Source organism: Python bivittatus, unplaced genomic scaffold, assembly GCF_059951505.1.
Source record: "Python bivittatus isolate LINGU-HERP-01145 unplaced genomic scaffold, Pbiv_v1 ctg000080_np1212, whole genome shotgun sequence".
Classification (NCBI taxonomy): domain Eukaryota; kingdom Metazoa; phylum Chordata; class Lepidosauria; order Squamata; family Pythonidae; genus Python; species Python bivittatus.
Window position 1 is genome coordinate 36,667,155 of NW_028277035.1, and position 17,150 is coordinate 36,684,304.

The 17,150-nt window shown below is 41.7% G+C and overlaps 1 protein-coding gene across 2 annotated transcripts in view; it reads right to left on the reverse strand.

The window, feature by feature from the left end:
• The window catches only part of CAMK2A (calcium/calmodulin dependent protein kinase II alpha), a 135,543-nt gene that overhangs the window by 97,334 nt on the left and 21,059 nt on the right, over positions 1-17,150 (reverse strand). For both annotated transcript variants that reach the window (XM_088133853.1, XM_088133852.1), the window contains exon 2: positions 7,520-7,614. In XM_088133853.1, coding sequence (XP_087989979.1) covers positions 7,520-7,614 — 95 coding nt within the window. The remainder of the gene's footprint in view (positions 1-7,519; positions 7,615-17,150) is intronic.

Below are 17,150 nucleotides of genomic sequence, written 5' to 3' on the forward strand. Positions count from 1 at the left end.
CATTTTGATAGTCCCATGAATAACTTGCAGATGCGTTTCACTCTTTAGTAACTCAGTCACATGCTGATAGTGAGGGAAGCACTGCTTGGTCTTGTCACCCCCAAATCAAGCCCCCTTTACCAATTCTTTCCTAGCTTGGCAGGTTTGGGATCAAAGTACAATTCAGTGTCTACTTTAAAAAACAAATCAATAAATTTTGTACCAAACAATGAGGAGGATAAAGGCCATATGGCTGGGTTTTTTATTTTCACCGTTCCAATATTTTAAAGAATTTCCTTTCACTCTCACACAGCTTAATTGGTCTGTCTGAAATTTGGCTGAGTTCATGTGCGAAGAAAAGATTATTGTGTTTGTTAAAATCATAGGCCTTTCATTGGGGGCAGGGGGAGGAGCTATAGGTGACTTTTTTGCCCTCCACATTTTTGCTTGTCAGTGTGCTTACTCAACTGCCTTTTGAAGTTCATTGTGCACAGCCTGGCACGGTCTCTTGGGCTCCCCCTCACCTGATTGGTGGCTGTTCTCTCCCAGCAGCCCTCTGTGACATAGCTGAAGCCTGAGGCACTACACCTTGACTAAGAATTATGCCTCTCTCTGCTTATTCGTCTCCAGACAAACAACATTTGCTTCATTGCTGCTGCATCCTTTTCTCTATAGAGGCTTATGCCACTATGTTAATTAATCTGTTTTGCAACTTTTAAAAATAAGATTAGTAAATACAGGTAGTCCCTGGATTAAGAAAGCTGGTTTAAGGATGACCCATAGTTAAGAACGGAGCCTGTTGTAGCAAAATTCAAGTTAAATACACAATGATTCAAGTTAAATACACAAAGGTTTGAATTAATTACACAATACTACTTATACAGTATTATACAATAATACTGTTCCAGCTTACACACAAATTCGACTTAAGGACAGACCTTGGGAACGGAACTCGTTCTTAAACTGGGGACTATCTGTATAGACTATTTGTTTTCTGGAGCCAATGGTAAGCCATCATGAAGTGAAAGAAAGCCTTTTGAATGACTAGGGGAGCACCCTTCTTTTACTGACCATCCATTCATTAAGAAAATATAGAAACCCCAATAGATTAAACCTCTCAGCTTGCAAAATGGAAAAGAGGGGATAAAAGCCTGTGAAGCTTCCATCAATGGATCTCAACTATTTGTCTACCTAAGAAACTCTGACTGGCAGTGATTCTCTAGATTGCCTTTCCTAATGGCATCTACCAGATGTATTGGACTACAACTCCCACCAACCCCAGTCAGAAAGTTAATGGTTGCCTCATGCAAGGGTCCTTAACCAGAGATAGCAGGGATTGAAAATTAGCATTTTTGCATAAAGATTGGAAGATAAACTTCCTTGAGATCCCATCAGAAGGTGTGATGGCTGAAGCTGGTGAGGCAAGAACCAAAGTTTCTCAGACCAGACAGAACCTTTGTGAACCGTTATGTAAATGCTGAGCAGATCTCTGACTCTCAAGGCTGGAAAAAGAATGGTCAAAAATTCCTTGGCACAAAAGGTGGGAGAAAAAGGCCTAGAATTTAAACCTTGAAGCAGACAAACAAGAGTCTCAATTTCTGCATTCTGCAGTAGGCAGATCTTCTGTGTATATGTCTGTTTGTTCTGGTCTGCCATAAAGCAACTTATCTAATTGCATTGTGTCTCTGAAGCTTCTGCTGTAAGTCAGTTTCTGAATATGGAGTTAAGTGTCTGGAATGTTAAGCTTTATTGCCATGTGTGTGAACTCTGACAGTTGTCTGAATTCAAAAGACCTTTCCCCACTGCTGAATCAAAATAAAATCCAAGGATAGGTCCTCATAAAACTATCCTGGCATGTTATTTTCCTCACCCTTGCCAATCTCTGTCCTGCCTCAGTTGTTTCTGTTCCCATTCACTGCCAGCCAGCTGAGACCACCTTTGGACGGGGGCAAAATAAGGGGGAAAAGACTACTTTAACTCCAGTAGAGCTATGAGGGACTTAACTCATATTATTCATGGACTGGAGACAAGACAAAGGCAATATCAAGGGGTCATTGCAGAAAAAGGTCTTTGAGAGGACATGTTTGTGCCAGGGTTAGAGGCAAGTGAGGGAAGACCTACAGCCAGTGCACATTTCTATAAGGCTTGGGGGGAAGATGAATCATGTCTTGGGGTGTTTTCATACTTGAGACTTAAAGTAGCTCTTAAAAACTAGCTTTCTAATGTGAATGTAAAACTTACATTGCCAGAATGCTTATTCACACTACAAATGCTCTCCTCTGTTTTTCTGCCATATTAGCAAGGATATTGCAGCAGAGATTCAAAGGTGATGTGTGAAAACACTTTCCATTTTATCTTCTTTAAAAGGTATGGGAGAAACCAAGAAAAGAGCAGGCTTTCACATATAAAAAGGCAGGAAGTTGATGGCTCCAAAGGCTATTCTCATTAGAACAAATAGTTTTAAAAGTTTTTGTGATTTAGAAAATTGGATAATGAATTGAATCATAATAAAATAAAAAGTTACCTTGGAGCAGCAAGAATTACATAGCTGGCTGATTCTTAACTCCCTTGCTGAACAAAATATTTCTGTTTCTTATAGCATAAAAGATTGAAAAAAGGCAACGTGGGATACATTTATTCTGCATGACTCTAAGGCAGGGAGTCTCCCTCCCCATGTCTTGAATGCAGCTCCAAAAATTCCTATCAAATCAAAATACTTAATGTGACAGTAGAGGAAAAATGTTGAAGCTATAGAGAATAAATACATTACTTGTCTTCAGTTAATTTAACCTAATGTACAGTAGTTTTGTTTGTTTTTTTAATCTGCGCTCAGTCGTTACCGACTCTGCAGTGACTGCTTTGGACAAGTCCTTTGCAGTTTTCAAGGCAAGGTGTTTCAGAAGTGGTTTGCCAGTGCCTCCTTCCTACAGCAGAGCCCAGCTGGCGAGCGCAGGAGGCGGGGTTTCCGTTGCTTTGCGCCCTTTTCAGGTGCGCGCGGTTTTTCGCGCTTACCAGCAACTGCTCCCGACTCCTTTTTGCAAGGCGCTGCCAGCATTTTTCCTCCCACTGGAGTGAAGTACCCATTTATCTACTCACGTGAGTTTTTGAACTGTTGGGTTGACAGGAACTGGGGAGGAAACAGGAGCTCACCCTGTTAACGCAAAGGCTGGACTCGAACCGCTGAAGTATCGACCATTTCTTGCCGGCAACTTTCAGCGTCATTAAGCTGTTGCGCCACCGCATCTAACAGTAGTTAGATTAACCTAATTCATTGTGATGTTTCTCTTGGCCATGCTCACTTCTTCCTCCTGGCTTTCTCAGCTTTGGGGACTAATCTCCAGGCCTCAACTCAAAAAAGGTTTATATTGTGACCTAAGACATAAGTTCAGTAAGCTTGGCCAAAGGCCTAATTGCTGGCATTAAAGCTGGCGCTGTCCAAACCTCAATGGAATAAAAATGGATTGCTTTGAAAAATCTCCCACCCTTAAATTTCCACAATTTTCTACCCGTAACCCACCCTCCAAACTGCCCAGATAGATTAATTTTGGAACATTTGGGGTTTCAGAATGGGGATAGGAGTAGGAATGTTAGCAATTTGCTTTCCAAAGTCTTCCCACTCCCATTCTCACCCTTTAAAGCCTGCAAACTCTTCCCCCAAAGAAGCACATTTCAAGGCTTGTTTTTAGTTTTGGGGGTTTAAGGGAAGGAGTGTTTGCACTTTGTGTCTTATTCCTATCCATAACCCCCCACCCATGGGCTAAAATATGATGGCTACACTTATTCTGGTAACATCACTTCTTGGTGCTCTGTGGCTCTTCAAAAGGATGGTTAGCTGAATCCCATAGAAGTTGTGTAGAACCTGCTATAGGCAGAATCTGGAAGAAATAATGGTGCGTCTTATAAAACTCTCTTTATCAACTGCCTGATATTGTCTGAGAAGTGATGTGAAGGGCAGAAAGATAGAGCAAGAACTGGGTGGAGATTAGAAAGTGGAAAGAAATAAGCATTACTGGCATTTTTAAAAAGGATGGAAAAGAAATTTGCCAAACATTTCTTTTAGAACATAGGTAGTAATTTGAGGCCCTGGATTACATGTACCCTCCAAATGCCTTGTGGGTGAAATTCTAAGAGAGATCAAAATGTTCTTACCAAATCTTTACTGGAACCTTGTGTCCACAGTGCAACGGTGATGGGAGGGGATGGGTCCACATAATTAAAGGAGGTAGTGATCTGCCCCCTCCTCAAGAGGTCATCCCTGGATCCAGCAGTACTAAACCATTTTCATCCAGTCTCCAACTTGCCCTTTTTGAGGAAGGTTCTTGAAAAAGTGGTAGGCTTGCAGCTCCAAAGTGCCCTTTCAATATTATTGATCATGGTATCCTTCTGGACCAGCTGAGGGGGTTGGGAGCAGGGAGTTATCCTCCTTCCTCCAAGATCAGTTCCTGTTGGTGTTGGTAGGGGGAGCTCTGCTTTGTAGGTTCCACTATGTCTCAATTCTCTCCCCCAATCTATTTAACATTTACATGAAACTGCTGGGTGAGGACATCCATTGACATAGGGCTAAATATCATCAGTATGTGGGTGATACTGTTATCCATCTCTCCCCCGGGCCAGCCAAATGATACGATCAATGTGCTTTCCCAGGGCCTGGAGGCTGTGCAGGTCTGGATGGGAAAGAACCATTTCAGCTCAACCCTGACAAGACTGAGTGGCTGGGGGTTTTAGGGCCCCCTGCATCTAATGATTTTCATCATTAACTCTGTATCGGGTAAGACACCCCCAGACAGAATTGATGTGCTCTCTGGGGTCCTTGTGGACTCGTGCTACTGTTTGATGGGAGGGCCTTCACACAATTACAGTTTGTGCTTACCGTCACTCATGCCTTAGTCACCTCTCATTTGGACCATTGCAACACATTGGGCTGCCCTTGAAGAGCATTCAGAGCTTCAGCTGGTCTAGAATGCACTGGGACATGCAGTATAGGGCACAGCACAGGACAGCACAACCAAGTGACTTTGCTCTTAGGTGAGCTGCACCTTCCCAGCAGGCTTCTGTGTAATTCAAGTTGCTGGTTGTCACTTTTTCTGGGATCGCCTATCCCCGGTAGTTTTTGCCACCAGGGTCCAGGTCCCGTCAATAAAGCAGCCTCATTTGGTGGGTATTATTATTAATTATTATGGTTGGTCTTACAGTCAGCCAGATGTTTAGACTGGATTTGGCATTTTTATCCACCTATCAAGTCCTTCCCAAGGACATGATGATGATGATGTTGATGATGATGATGATTTCAATTTATATAGCCACCCATCTCATGTACCTGACTCTAGGCAGTTTAAAACAGATAAAAGCCAGAAACATAAAAAATGAAACACAGAGCAGCTAGGCATAATCAACACAGCCAGGAGATGGGCTCTGTCACACACCCAGGGCTCCAGACTCAGCCCAAACCAAGTTTTAAGGCCTTCCAGAAGGCCAGCAGGGACAGGGCCAATCTAATCTCGTCGGGGATGATGTTCCAAACTTGCCTTCTCTGTCATGATACCTGTCTTGTGGAACAGCCTCTCCCCTGAGATATGGACAAGCCTGACCCCGTTGGCCTTCTGGAAGTCTGTAAAGACTTGGCTTTTCCCCCAGCACCAGAGCTGTTAATGAGCTCTGGCCTAGGCATACCTGTACGTGTCCATGTGTTGGTAGTACTGAGATCATTCAGGAGCCTCACCTTAGTTTTTCTTTAAGCAATTGTAAATTTGGATCATGTTTTTATCTCTGTTTACCACCCAGAGTTCCTCTGGTAGATGGGCAGCTATATAACTTTGTTTAATAAATACGCAATTAGTGAAATAAAGCACATATGCATGGAAACCTAATTCTAAACCTGGTACTAAACCATTTGTAGACAATGTGATTCTGGATTGCAGTTTGCACATACCCAAGCAGCTACCTTGCTGGGAATTATTGAAACTTAATCTTCATGACAAGATTTTATATGACAACCAGTATGGTATAGTGGTTAAGGACTGGGGAGACCCATGTTCAAATCTGTCCTCAGCCATGGAAGCTTACTCAGTGACTTTGGGTCAACTCAACTTACCTCACAGTGTCATTAATGCAAGGAAAAAATGAAGGGGGGAGTGCTGTTTTCCAAAGATAAGATAAAAATCTAACAAATAACCTAAATGAATAAATAATTATGTGTCAAAAGAGATTATTAAATATATGACAGGATAGTAGTCATATTTCCTGCATTTAATTTTAATGAAGTGACAATGTGAATGAAATGAACTCCAATTTAGTTTCTGTCCCCATCCTACCACTACTTGGTGCAATGCAGCCTTTGGCATGTCCCGCTGTTCAGCAACGAAATGCAGTCTCCCGTTATTGATCCTACCGTGGCACAAATGGCAGTAAGGTTCTCCAGCGTGGTACAAGCAAAACATATTTTGGAAAAGCCATACAAAAAAAGTTATACGCTTGGGAAAACTGGGAATAAATCTCTGTACTTTTTTTTTTAAAAGTGTATGCTGCAGAAAACGATACTAGTATGATATTTTCTGTCCCCATGACTAATCCCTATCCTGCTTTTTTCACCTCTGCACCCAGCCACTGCCAGTGACCTGACTTTCCTCCATGCTAACAGGTGGCAAAGCCTAACAGATTTATGTACCTTGAGGCTGTTCTTACACAGTATCAATAGATAGGAGAAATGCTACTAAACGCTGACATAGCTAAGGTTAACTTAAATGTCACTTATGGCTTGGAAATGAGGTAAAGGCAACTTTGTGGGGACATAGCAGAAAATAGAGGTTACTGTAATACGTTTGTGAGAGCCAATCTGGAATAAAGGTTAAAGGCATTATGCTAAAAACCAGGAGACTTCGAATTCTTGTCCTGCCTTAGGCATAAAGCCATCTGGGTGACTTTGGGCTGGTCACTCTTCCTCTCAGCTCTAGGAAGAAGCCAGCGCCAAACCAATTCCAAAAAATGTTGCCAGGAAAACTGCAGACTTGTCCAAGCAGTTGCCAGGACTGACTTGAAGGCACATGCATGTGCGTGCATGCACGCACACACACATGCACACGCACCAATATTTTGCACCATGGTTAAGAACAGGTGGGGGAAAAGGCCATAGAAGAGTAATGAAGGTGGGAGTTACTGCTCTCAACTATATCTAGATGTTTGCACACGTCCTGCATCTTGGTCTATTGTTGTGGGAAAGTATTTTAAGTTTCTAGGCAACACTATCAAATTTCTAGTTGCTGAGGTATTTCAATCTATTTCTTTCTGATCCTGCACTCACCGTTAGTCCATCAGTATGTATGAGTGGGTGTAATATGCTGTATATGTGTATATAATATATGTGTATGTGAGTGTGTGTGCATGTAGATAGATTAGCATGTCTGACTTCTTTCTTGAAACATGCATCAAACAAGGTTGCACGCCAAGCAAATAAGATAGATAAGTAAATGCTGTTCTCATATGGACTACTCATAATGTAGTCCAAGTTAAAACAATTCTAGTAGTAGGGCTAGACAGCACTTACCACGAGCTGAAAGCTTTTTGGTGTTTATGATCTTGGCAGCATATTCTTGTCCTGACAGCACTTTCACACACCTCCTGACAATTGAGAAAGCACCTCTGTAGGAAAGAAAAAAACAATTTAAAATATATATGTGAGAAGTTTGGCTGAACCTAGCATATTTGACCCCCAGAGCTGATCCTTTTTTAATACCTCCCTCCTTCATTGCCAAGAGCCAGTTTGGTGCAGTGGCTGAGGTCTTAAGCTTAAGCTCTTGAAACCAGAAGTCTGTGTTCTAGCCCTGCCTTAGCCACACAGCCAGTTGGATGGCCTTGGGCCAGTCAGGTTTCTCAGCCCTAGGAAGCAAGGATGCTTCCAAGAAGGTGGCCCTTGTAGGGCTTCACAGGCACCAGCCAGCACCTCAAATTGCACTCAGAAACACACTGGCCACCAGTGCAGCTCCTGCATCAGCAGTATAATGTGGCAGTACTGAGATTGGCCAATGAGCACGCAGGGCAGCCCCATGTACAGTGAATTACACTAATGTGTTGGGGACATGACAAGAGCATGTGTGGCTGTCCTGAGAACATCCTGTTCCAGGTAAGGTCACAACTGATGAACCAGTCAAAGCTAGGCAGAAGCCCTCCTGGCCGTGGCTTCTACCTGCTCCTTGATCAGAAGCCAGGAGGACCTCAAGTACATGGACCTGCTCTCTATGGGAGACCACAACCCTATCAAAAGTCAAAGATGATAGATGATACAGTCCTGGAATCAGAAGGCATCTGAATTAACAGCATCTCCAGCTTACTGTTGTGGTCTGTGAGAAACAATGCCATTGCATGGACAAGTCCCTGCAGTTTTCTTGGCAAGGTTTTTCAGAAGTACTTTGCCACTGCCTGCTTCCTAGGGCTGAGAGAGAGGGATTGGCCCAAGGCACCCAGCCAGCTTTGTACCTAAGGCAAGGTTGGGACTCATGGTCTCCCAGTTTCTAGTTTGGTGCTTCAACCACTACACCAAACTGGCTCTCTGGCACTACACCAAACTGACACCATTATTGGTGGATACCAAATGTTTTGATATTTGATATGGATATTATTTAATTGTTTTTACTTGATTGTTGTTGCATTATTACTTATTTGGCTTTAGATATTGGATATATTTTTATGCTTTTACTGTTGCAAATGAATTGTAAGGTCCGGCAGTATACAATGCCTTCTCCTATTATTGTTTATTAAAGATTTTAGAGCATTGTGGATCCAGTTCTGGAACTGATCTATAACTTATGACTAGTAACCATCAATAGCCGAATTCCCCTTTAAAGCTCACCAAGTGCCAAATTTGAGGAAACCCAGCATCCACCAGATACTTATCAAATTTTGTCTAATAGCTTATAGGCAGGGGGGCATCTTACTTGGCATCAATACGTGGGTAAGCAAAAAAGCAAGATATAAGAGAAAGTGGCTGCTGTGGGAGGCCTGGCTAATCTTAAAATGGCTCCTGTCAAGATCTGTCTAATCAGGAAAGAAAAGCAATTTGCCTCCCAAAACAAAGTTCAAAGCAAAAGCTGAGTTTGAATTGCAAATACCAACCACATATTTTGTTCCACCCAGCACGGAAAGAAGATCAGAGACACACAGCTTGCCCACGAAACTGAAGACAAGGCAATGTTGCTGTTGAAGAAATGATAAGCTAACTATTTGATTACCCAGAGAAAAAACGAAATCCCTGTTTATATCAGTTTTAGGATCATCCTTGGATATAATCTCTGTTCCTCACACGCATCCTACACATTTCCATTGATCCATCCATTATCATGCAAGCACAGACCCTGTTTACCCACCATCTGTCTCTATCTCTATCATCTCCATCTCCATCATCGTCTCTATTTCCCAACTTTTGTTCTCCACCCTTGTTCTCAATAGTCTGTTCTACTCATCTTCTCATTCCTTGTGGGTCATCTGTGGCCCTGTAATAAAGCTAGCACAAAAATACCACCCCAAAAATTGGAAAGAAATTATGAAGCTCCCTGAAAAAATGAGGGACTTCTTCCATATGGGAAGAAAACTTTCAGGAAATTGGGAGATATGATTCTGCAACAGTATTAGTACTAAGAGCAACATAGCTGAAGCTCCAGTTGCCATCATCTTAATATCCCTAGAAATATCACCCTCTGGGGGAGATGGGTGGAACAAATTTAATAAATAAATAAATAAATAAATATCCCATTTGAGATCCCATTTTAATGGATTGCTAAGAAATGGTCGGTAGGTCCTTAATAGGCACTGTGAAAGGACTTCACAAATATCATGGTTTTTCCAAGAGCCAGATGCTGTTCACAGGAGGGGAAACCTGAGACAGGAAATTGAGAGGAAATTACTATTTATGTATGGATCACAGCAATATCTTGCTCTTTCTCCAAGACATTTTACACCATAACCCTGTGAAACTGAAATATGGTGTGAGGGGGGAAGCTTTCCCAAGCAGAACCACCTGCATCATTGAGGGGTGCTTTCTGTCTGAATTCGTCACACACTGTGCCAATACCTTGAGACAAAAGTGGGAAAAACTATCTTGAGTACAGATGTTAGGGATGTCTTTCCAACCCAATATGGCTGACATGTATTAGATCCAACCAGGGATATATTCCCACTCAAATGACATTTGAAGGAGAAACTATAATGTCAAAAGAACAAGAAAAAAAATCTTCCTATTACAGAAAGCAACAACTTGTTTCCTGCCATCAAACATTTGGCATATTCAGGATTTTTTTTTTTTTACATTGTCTATCCCCCACCCCACCCTCAGCAGTGACTTTTTCCACTGGTGGAAAGCATTAAATACCTTCTGTCTTATCAAATGTCTCCCAGCACAAATGGCAATATGTGCCAATAGTTATGCATTTTAATGAAAGAAAGAATGGTGCCAATATTAATTTTGAAAAGTCCACACTAAAGTTAACTTCAGCTTTCTCGGTAAAGGTTATAGAATATGGTGACTCTATATACCCACGCTAAAATAAAAATAAAATTACGCTATTGTTTCTGGATAATACAGTTCTGTTACCATTTTATGAGTTTCCTCAAGGAACTGTTTGGTTTCCGTTATTTTTCTGAATATAGCTAGAAGCATGTCAAACTGCAAAGGCAAACCAAGCTGTTAGTTTCCTGTGGAAATTCTCTATTGAAAGGGACACAGAACTAATCTTCACCAAGGTCATGCAATACCCAACATTCCTCCACTTGTCCCTTAATCCAACTTCCCTATCCTAACTATAAGTAAATTGGTTTCCAGAGTCCAAAGGATGCTGTAAATGTAAAATTGGTGTCTGCAGGGGAGAATCAAAAAAATTAAGATGGTAGCCATGACTCTACAAACAAAGCTCCACCACTCTTTATGTGTGTTACACACATGATGCATGTAAAAATGGGTAGGGCTTCAATCACACAATCACAGCCATCATCTTGATTTTTCTGAGCCTTTCCCCAGAGGCTCTTGATACAAAGCCTGGGCATGGCCCTTCCATGATTATCGTTTCTGAATCTTTTCTCATCCAACCCAATAACTGGATTAGAAACCTCTGAATTCAGGTGCATGGTCACTCCATCCTTTCTCCTGAGTAGTCCCTCCACTGGATAATATGTCAAATGATTTCAGATGTGTTTCACTGAAAACAGCAGTAGTTTCAGGTTGGGGAGAGAATGCCTTGGGGTTGGGGTCTCTAACTGGGCAGTACCACACACCCCTAAAATGATAAATGAATAAAATTGGAGTTAGGGTTGGGTAAGAAATAAATAAATTTTACTGTATGCTTTTAGTAATTACATTGTAATCTATATAATCAGCAGTTCTCAAATTTGCAGACTTGAACTGACCACTGCAGGCTTATACAGGCAAAATGAGGACCAAGCCTAAAGCTGGTTTTGTCCATGCTCCCCCTTTGGCTCCACAAGCTGAATGGAAACACTGTCAAAACACAGAGATCCATCCAAGTTGCTTACAGCCCCCTGGGAATCCCAACTCATCATTTAAGAGCTCCCCTGCTCTAGCATTATTGAACTCAATTCTTCCCTTTGTTTGTCTTCCAGAAGAGCCTGATCCTGGAAAATACAGTTGGTCTGCTCCAGGCACCTGATGGACTCTGTTGAGTTTCAGAAGGAACTTGGCATCATTCATGAAACTCTGAGGCCCTGATTGCTGCCTGGGAAGTAAGTGTGGCAGCAGTCTGGAATTGGATCATGCTTCTGTGGACTCTCTCTGCACAGAGATCCCAGGAAGGTTCCTCTCTGGGAGAGTGGTGCCTGGAGCAGATGCCTGGAGTGCCATTGGAGGAAAACAAAAAGCACATCTGATTAAGCCCTGGTAAGAACCTTTTTAAAAAATAATTACCTCATTCTGATAAGAGTAGCAAGATGTAACTATTTTCCCACTCTTATCATGTCCACAGGTATCCAGATGGCAGCCCTGTCCAAGGTGACTCAGCCTTTCCTAGGTTTGCAGGGTTGCTGTGAAGATAACTGAGGTATCTATTGGATAAAGTCACACTGAGTTCGACTGTAGTGACTCAGGCTCCTTGGATTGACTGACACATGGTCTACTGTGGTTACCTGGGAAGAGTTCAGGCCTGCTGATCCTGATGAAGTAGGCAGGGTCCTCAGGGCTATAAGTGCAGTCACCTATGTGTTAGCTCCATATTCCTCTTGGTTGGACAAGGCATCCAGGGAGATATGCAGTTAGATCCAGATGGTAGTGAATGTATCTTTGAGGGAGGAATGGTTCCACCAGCTCTTAAAAGTAAGCAGTCCATTCCCTACTCAAGAGACCATCTTTGTGTTCAACAGCTGTAGGCAATTTTTGTCCTGTTGCTAACCTTCCCTTTTTAGGGAAAATTGTTGAGAAGGTCAGTTTACAGCTCACAAAGGCCTTGGGAGAAACAGATTATCTGGAGCCTTTTCAGGGGGTGTCAGGCTGAGACATAGCACTGAAATTACATTGATGACATTTGGTGGGACTGGGATATGGGTTTTGGCCCTTTCAGTGGCCTTTAATACCACTGATCATGTTATCCTTCTGGATCAGCTTTGTGGGTTAGGAGATGGGGGCATGATCTTGTGGTGGTTCTCCTACTTCCTTTGGGACTAATCCAGTTGGTGTTGGTGGGGGGGAGAGAACTAACACTAAACCCCTGCTTTGAAGGGTTCCTCAGGACTCTATACTCTCTCCCTTCCCATTTAACATCTACATAAAGCTGTTGGATGAGGTCATCCATCCACACAAGATTAAGTAATATCATACTCTGATGATATACCTCTCTGTTGAGGACCAATGAAGTGTGCCATCAACCTTCATTCCCAATGTCTGGATGGGGGTGAATAGGCTTTGGCTCAACCAAGTCGCTGTGGAGTTTAGGGTAGTTTTAGGGTTGTCAGCCCTCCAAGTTAGTCCTGACCAGGAAACCAAGACCAAGAATACTAATACTACCTTTACAGTGACAGAATCTTGCAAGTCTGAAAGTGCTTCCCCCTCCCCTATCTTTACATTCCAGAGAACTAGGGAGGGTCAGTTCCGAGACACTTTCCACCTCCATTCCTGTTTTAGACTCAAAGTTCTCTTTTCAGACCATTATCCAGGCTGTGACTCTTTCTCCTGTCCCTTAAGGTTATTCTCACAGCCCATTACAAGGGTCCTCTGCATCTAAAATTTCTCCATCTTGAGTTCTAGATGGGGTTGCATTCCCCTAGACAGAACTGATGTGCAATCTGGGTGTCCTTTTTGACTCATAGCTTTCTGCTTGAAAAGCAGATGGCAGTTGTGACCAAGAGGACCTTTGCACAACTCCATCTTTTGCACCAGTTGCACCCATTCCTGGGTCAGGAGACTCTGCTCTTGGTCTTTCATGCCTTAGTTACCTGTCCCTGTAGTTTCATAAACTACAGTTGGTCTGGAATGTATAAGTGTAGATAGTTATGGGCACACCATTTTATGCTCATGTAACATCATTACTTTGTGAGCTCACTGCCTTCCTATAGGCTTCTGGATGCAATTCAAGGTGTTGGTTAACACCTATAAAGTCCTGCATGGCACAGGGCAGAGCTGTTTGCAGGACAGCTTATCTTTAGTTGAATCTACCCATCCCATGAGATCCAATACACTGGGCATGTTTTGGGTTTCCTCTATAAAACAATGTCGCCTAACGGGACCCAAGACATGCCTTTTCTCTCATGAAGCCTGCCCTTTAGAATGGCATAGCCCTGATACTCAGATGGCCTCAACCTTGATGGCCTTCCATAAGGCTTTAAAAACTTGAGTCGCCCCTCCCCCCAGCCCTAGGCCAGAACACTGTGTGAACCCATCTGGTAAATGGTTTGGGTTGTTGCGCACATTGGGTTTCACCTCATTTTGTGCTGTTTTATGTTTTGCTTTTGTGGTTTTTATGTTCATTGCTTATATTTTTTGTGTTTTGAAATCCTATGTTCACTGCCCAGAGTCACAATTGGTGAGCTGAGTAGCCCTATAAACTGCATAAGCAAACAAACAAATACAGCCGTTGCCTAAGGATATTTTTACAGATCTGTGTCACAAGCTCGTGGGACAACATCATACACCATATTCTGCACCCCAGTTTGCAGTCTGTGGGCTTGCTACGTTGTGCCTAATTAAGAAGATTTGCATATGCTTGCTTATTTTGCTTAACTGATTTCATGCCTATTTGAAGAAACCAAATCAAATCAAAATTACATAATTTAGAGATGAAGAAAATCCGCTCATATTCTGTGGGATTCTTATTAATTCCCTTAAGTCAAACACTTTATGCAGAAAAAGAAATCCAATGCAAGATTTACGTTTTTGGGCCATGGAACAAAATAAGAACAATTGTGTAATCTCCTTATTAAGAAGAAAGATTAAATGGATCCTGACACTAAACAGCCTTGCCCCCGCAGGACTGAATGAGGACATCCAGTACCTTCCCTTCATTTAATAATTGCTTTTTACAGCTTTTCTTGTTTTGTTTTCTTCTCCCTCATCCTCTCTTCCCATGCCCTCCCCTTCTGTTCCCCCAACTCCCCCATCCCCGCCCCCTCCCTTCCCCCATTCTGTTGTCTTATTCATGTTGTTTATTAAGACAAATAAATCTTTCTTCCGAGAATTTAAGTATGTTCAGTACTAGCTGAAAATGCATATAACTTATTAATGTCCCATTTTATAACAACTGCTCTTTTTCTAATATTTTACCTTGAGATTTCAGTGCAATAGGTCACCACCACATTTTAGAAAGATAAGGGTTATGTTTGTTCTTAATATAGCTTTTTGTCTTTTAACTGTAGTATTTAAGTGGAAAGTACAATTGTCAAGATGTTCAGGAGGGTTTTTTAGATAGATCCGAAATATATATACAAGAGTACTTTTTTTTTTTTTTTTTAGACTATGAGGCCACAGTTTGGTGAACAACGATATTATCATTAACCCTGATAAGTAGATTATTTTTTTAAAAAATCAATATAAACATGTACCAATATTTCTGGGATCAAAAGTCCTTTTTAGCTTCATGGAAGATAAGTGAACTTTATAAGGGCTGTGACTCTGTGTTATATAACTAATAACACTGTGTTTGTTTAAAAGAATGCAATTGAATAACAAAAGTGGTTTTATAATGTTTCGGCTTTTATTTTTGATAGCGTGAACATGTATTAACACTTTTTGAGACCATATGCCTTTTTTAGATTTAGGGAGATCAAACAAGCAATTTTTAAATGTACTTGAATGTTTTTAGAATGTTTCTTATGGCAGTTATGTAATAATGCAGATGTTTTTAAGTCATTGTACTTGAAAAGCAAGGGAGTGTTTTCATCTATTTCCTGCCTTGCAAATGTTCTAATATTTACTATATATTTTCATGTCTCTAAGTTTACTTTTCATAGTTCCTTGAAAGGGGTGTCAATCAAGAGAAACTGATTGGATGCTCTGATGTTTGGGTCCCTTCCAAATCTAAGCTTCCTTTAGATCAGTGTTTCTCAATCTCAGCAACTTTAAGATGTGTGGACTTCAACTCCCAGAATTCCCCAGCCAGCTGAGCAGAGGGAAGTGCCCTGCTAACCTCTAGAATAGGGATTTCTGCTCAACTGAGCCTGTTCAGCTGAGTCAGATTTGGGGATGTGTTATTTATGAATTCTGGAAAAGTTGACAGCGGTCATTGAGAAGTTATCACATAATTTACTGAGTATTAACTAGAAGGAAGGGAGGCAGGGAGGCAGGCAGGCAGGCAGGCAGGCAGGCAGGCAGGCAGGCAGACCCTGACTGATGTCTACCAAATTATTTGTATAAGATATTCATATAAGAGTTATAGAGAAAATGAAGCACTGCTTTAATATTCTCTTCATCTTTCCCTCCCATTCCTCATACTCTCTGACCCACTCACCTACCACATAGTCTGTCTTCCCTGTCCAGCCTATCCACCATGCCCTTTCTCACCAACCTACATATGGTGTTTCTTCCATACCCACCAGCTGTGTTCTCTCTTCCCAACCACCCACTCTGTATATGCTGTTCTTTTCATCCATCCATTGGGTTCTGTCTTCTCCAAACCTCTACCATACATAGGCTTTCCTCTACTCAGCTAACTACCATGTTCTCTCTCTCTCTCTTTCTACCATTTATCTACAGTACACCACTGTCTTCCCCCTTCCCATTCTCCAATCATGTATATATCTCTTTCCTCATTTCCCAGTACCATGTTCTTTCTTCCTCACCCACCTACATCTTCTCCCCTTCGTTGGCCATGTATGCTGTCTTCCTTCATCCACTTTGTGTGCTTCCCATAGCTTTCTACGCCTGAGAAATTTGATGACAAAAATTGATTTTTCATCTCAACCCTAATAATAACCACTCTCTAGAACTCAGTATAGACTGAAGAAGAAAAGAGACTTGTTGCATAGTTACATCATTGCCTGAAAGTAAGCTTTGCATCGGGAATCATGTGGATGTGAAGCAACTAGTGCCCTAGTAATTCACAAGCTGGCTCCCTGTTTTCAAAGCTGAGTGCTGATGTTTCAGGTGCCAGGTTTTAATAGGGGGTTGCATATCCTGACTGTACAGTGCTAATGGCAAACCTACACTGAAAAGTATGTAAATTCGAATTTGACTTGGCTCCTTTCTTCTTCCTTATAATTTGTATTCAGGATATTCAGGCATTCACAATTGATTTGAGACTGTTTGGAGAATCACATGTGAAAATGTTTTCAAAGGCAGAATGCTTAGCAGTGATATAGAAGCTTAACTAGAAGCCAGAAGCTTCCCACTCACCACTGTCAAAAGTCCCCTTAGCCAGATTACTCCAGGCTACCTTCTGTAGCCAACTTTTCTGCTAGAGAAGATCGTTCCCAAAATGAATATAAGCAGGGAATGGGCAAGACATTTTTGACATCCAACTTCTCTCTATTCTACATACACATACCCACTTCAAAAATGTAAAGTTACATCAGAATGAGAAATTATGCAGTTAAATTTCATTGCATTTAGATCCTTTAGCTGTTCATTCTGTGTATGGGAAAACATATAGTAACATTGCTAAGTGAGTGAATACCACAGAAATTTTGCAAGTCCCCCAAATGCTCGATACAGCTTCCAGCACATCTCAGTTATTCTTTTTTAATACTAAGAA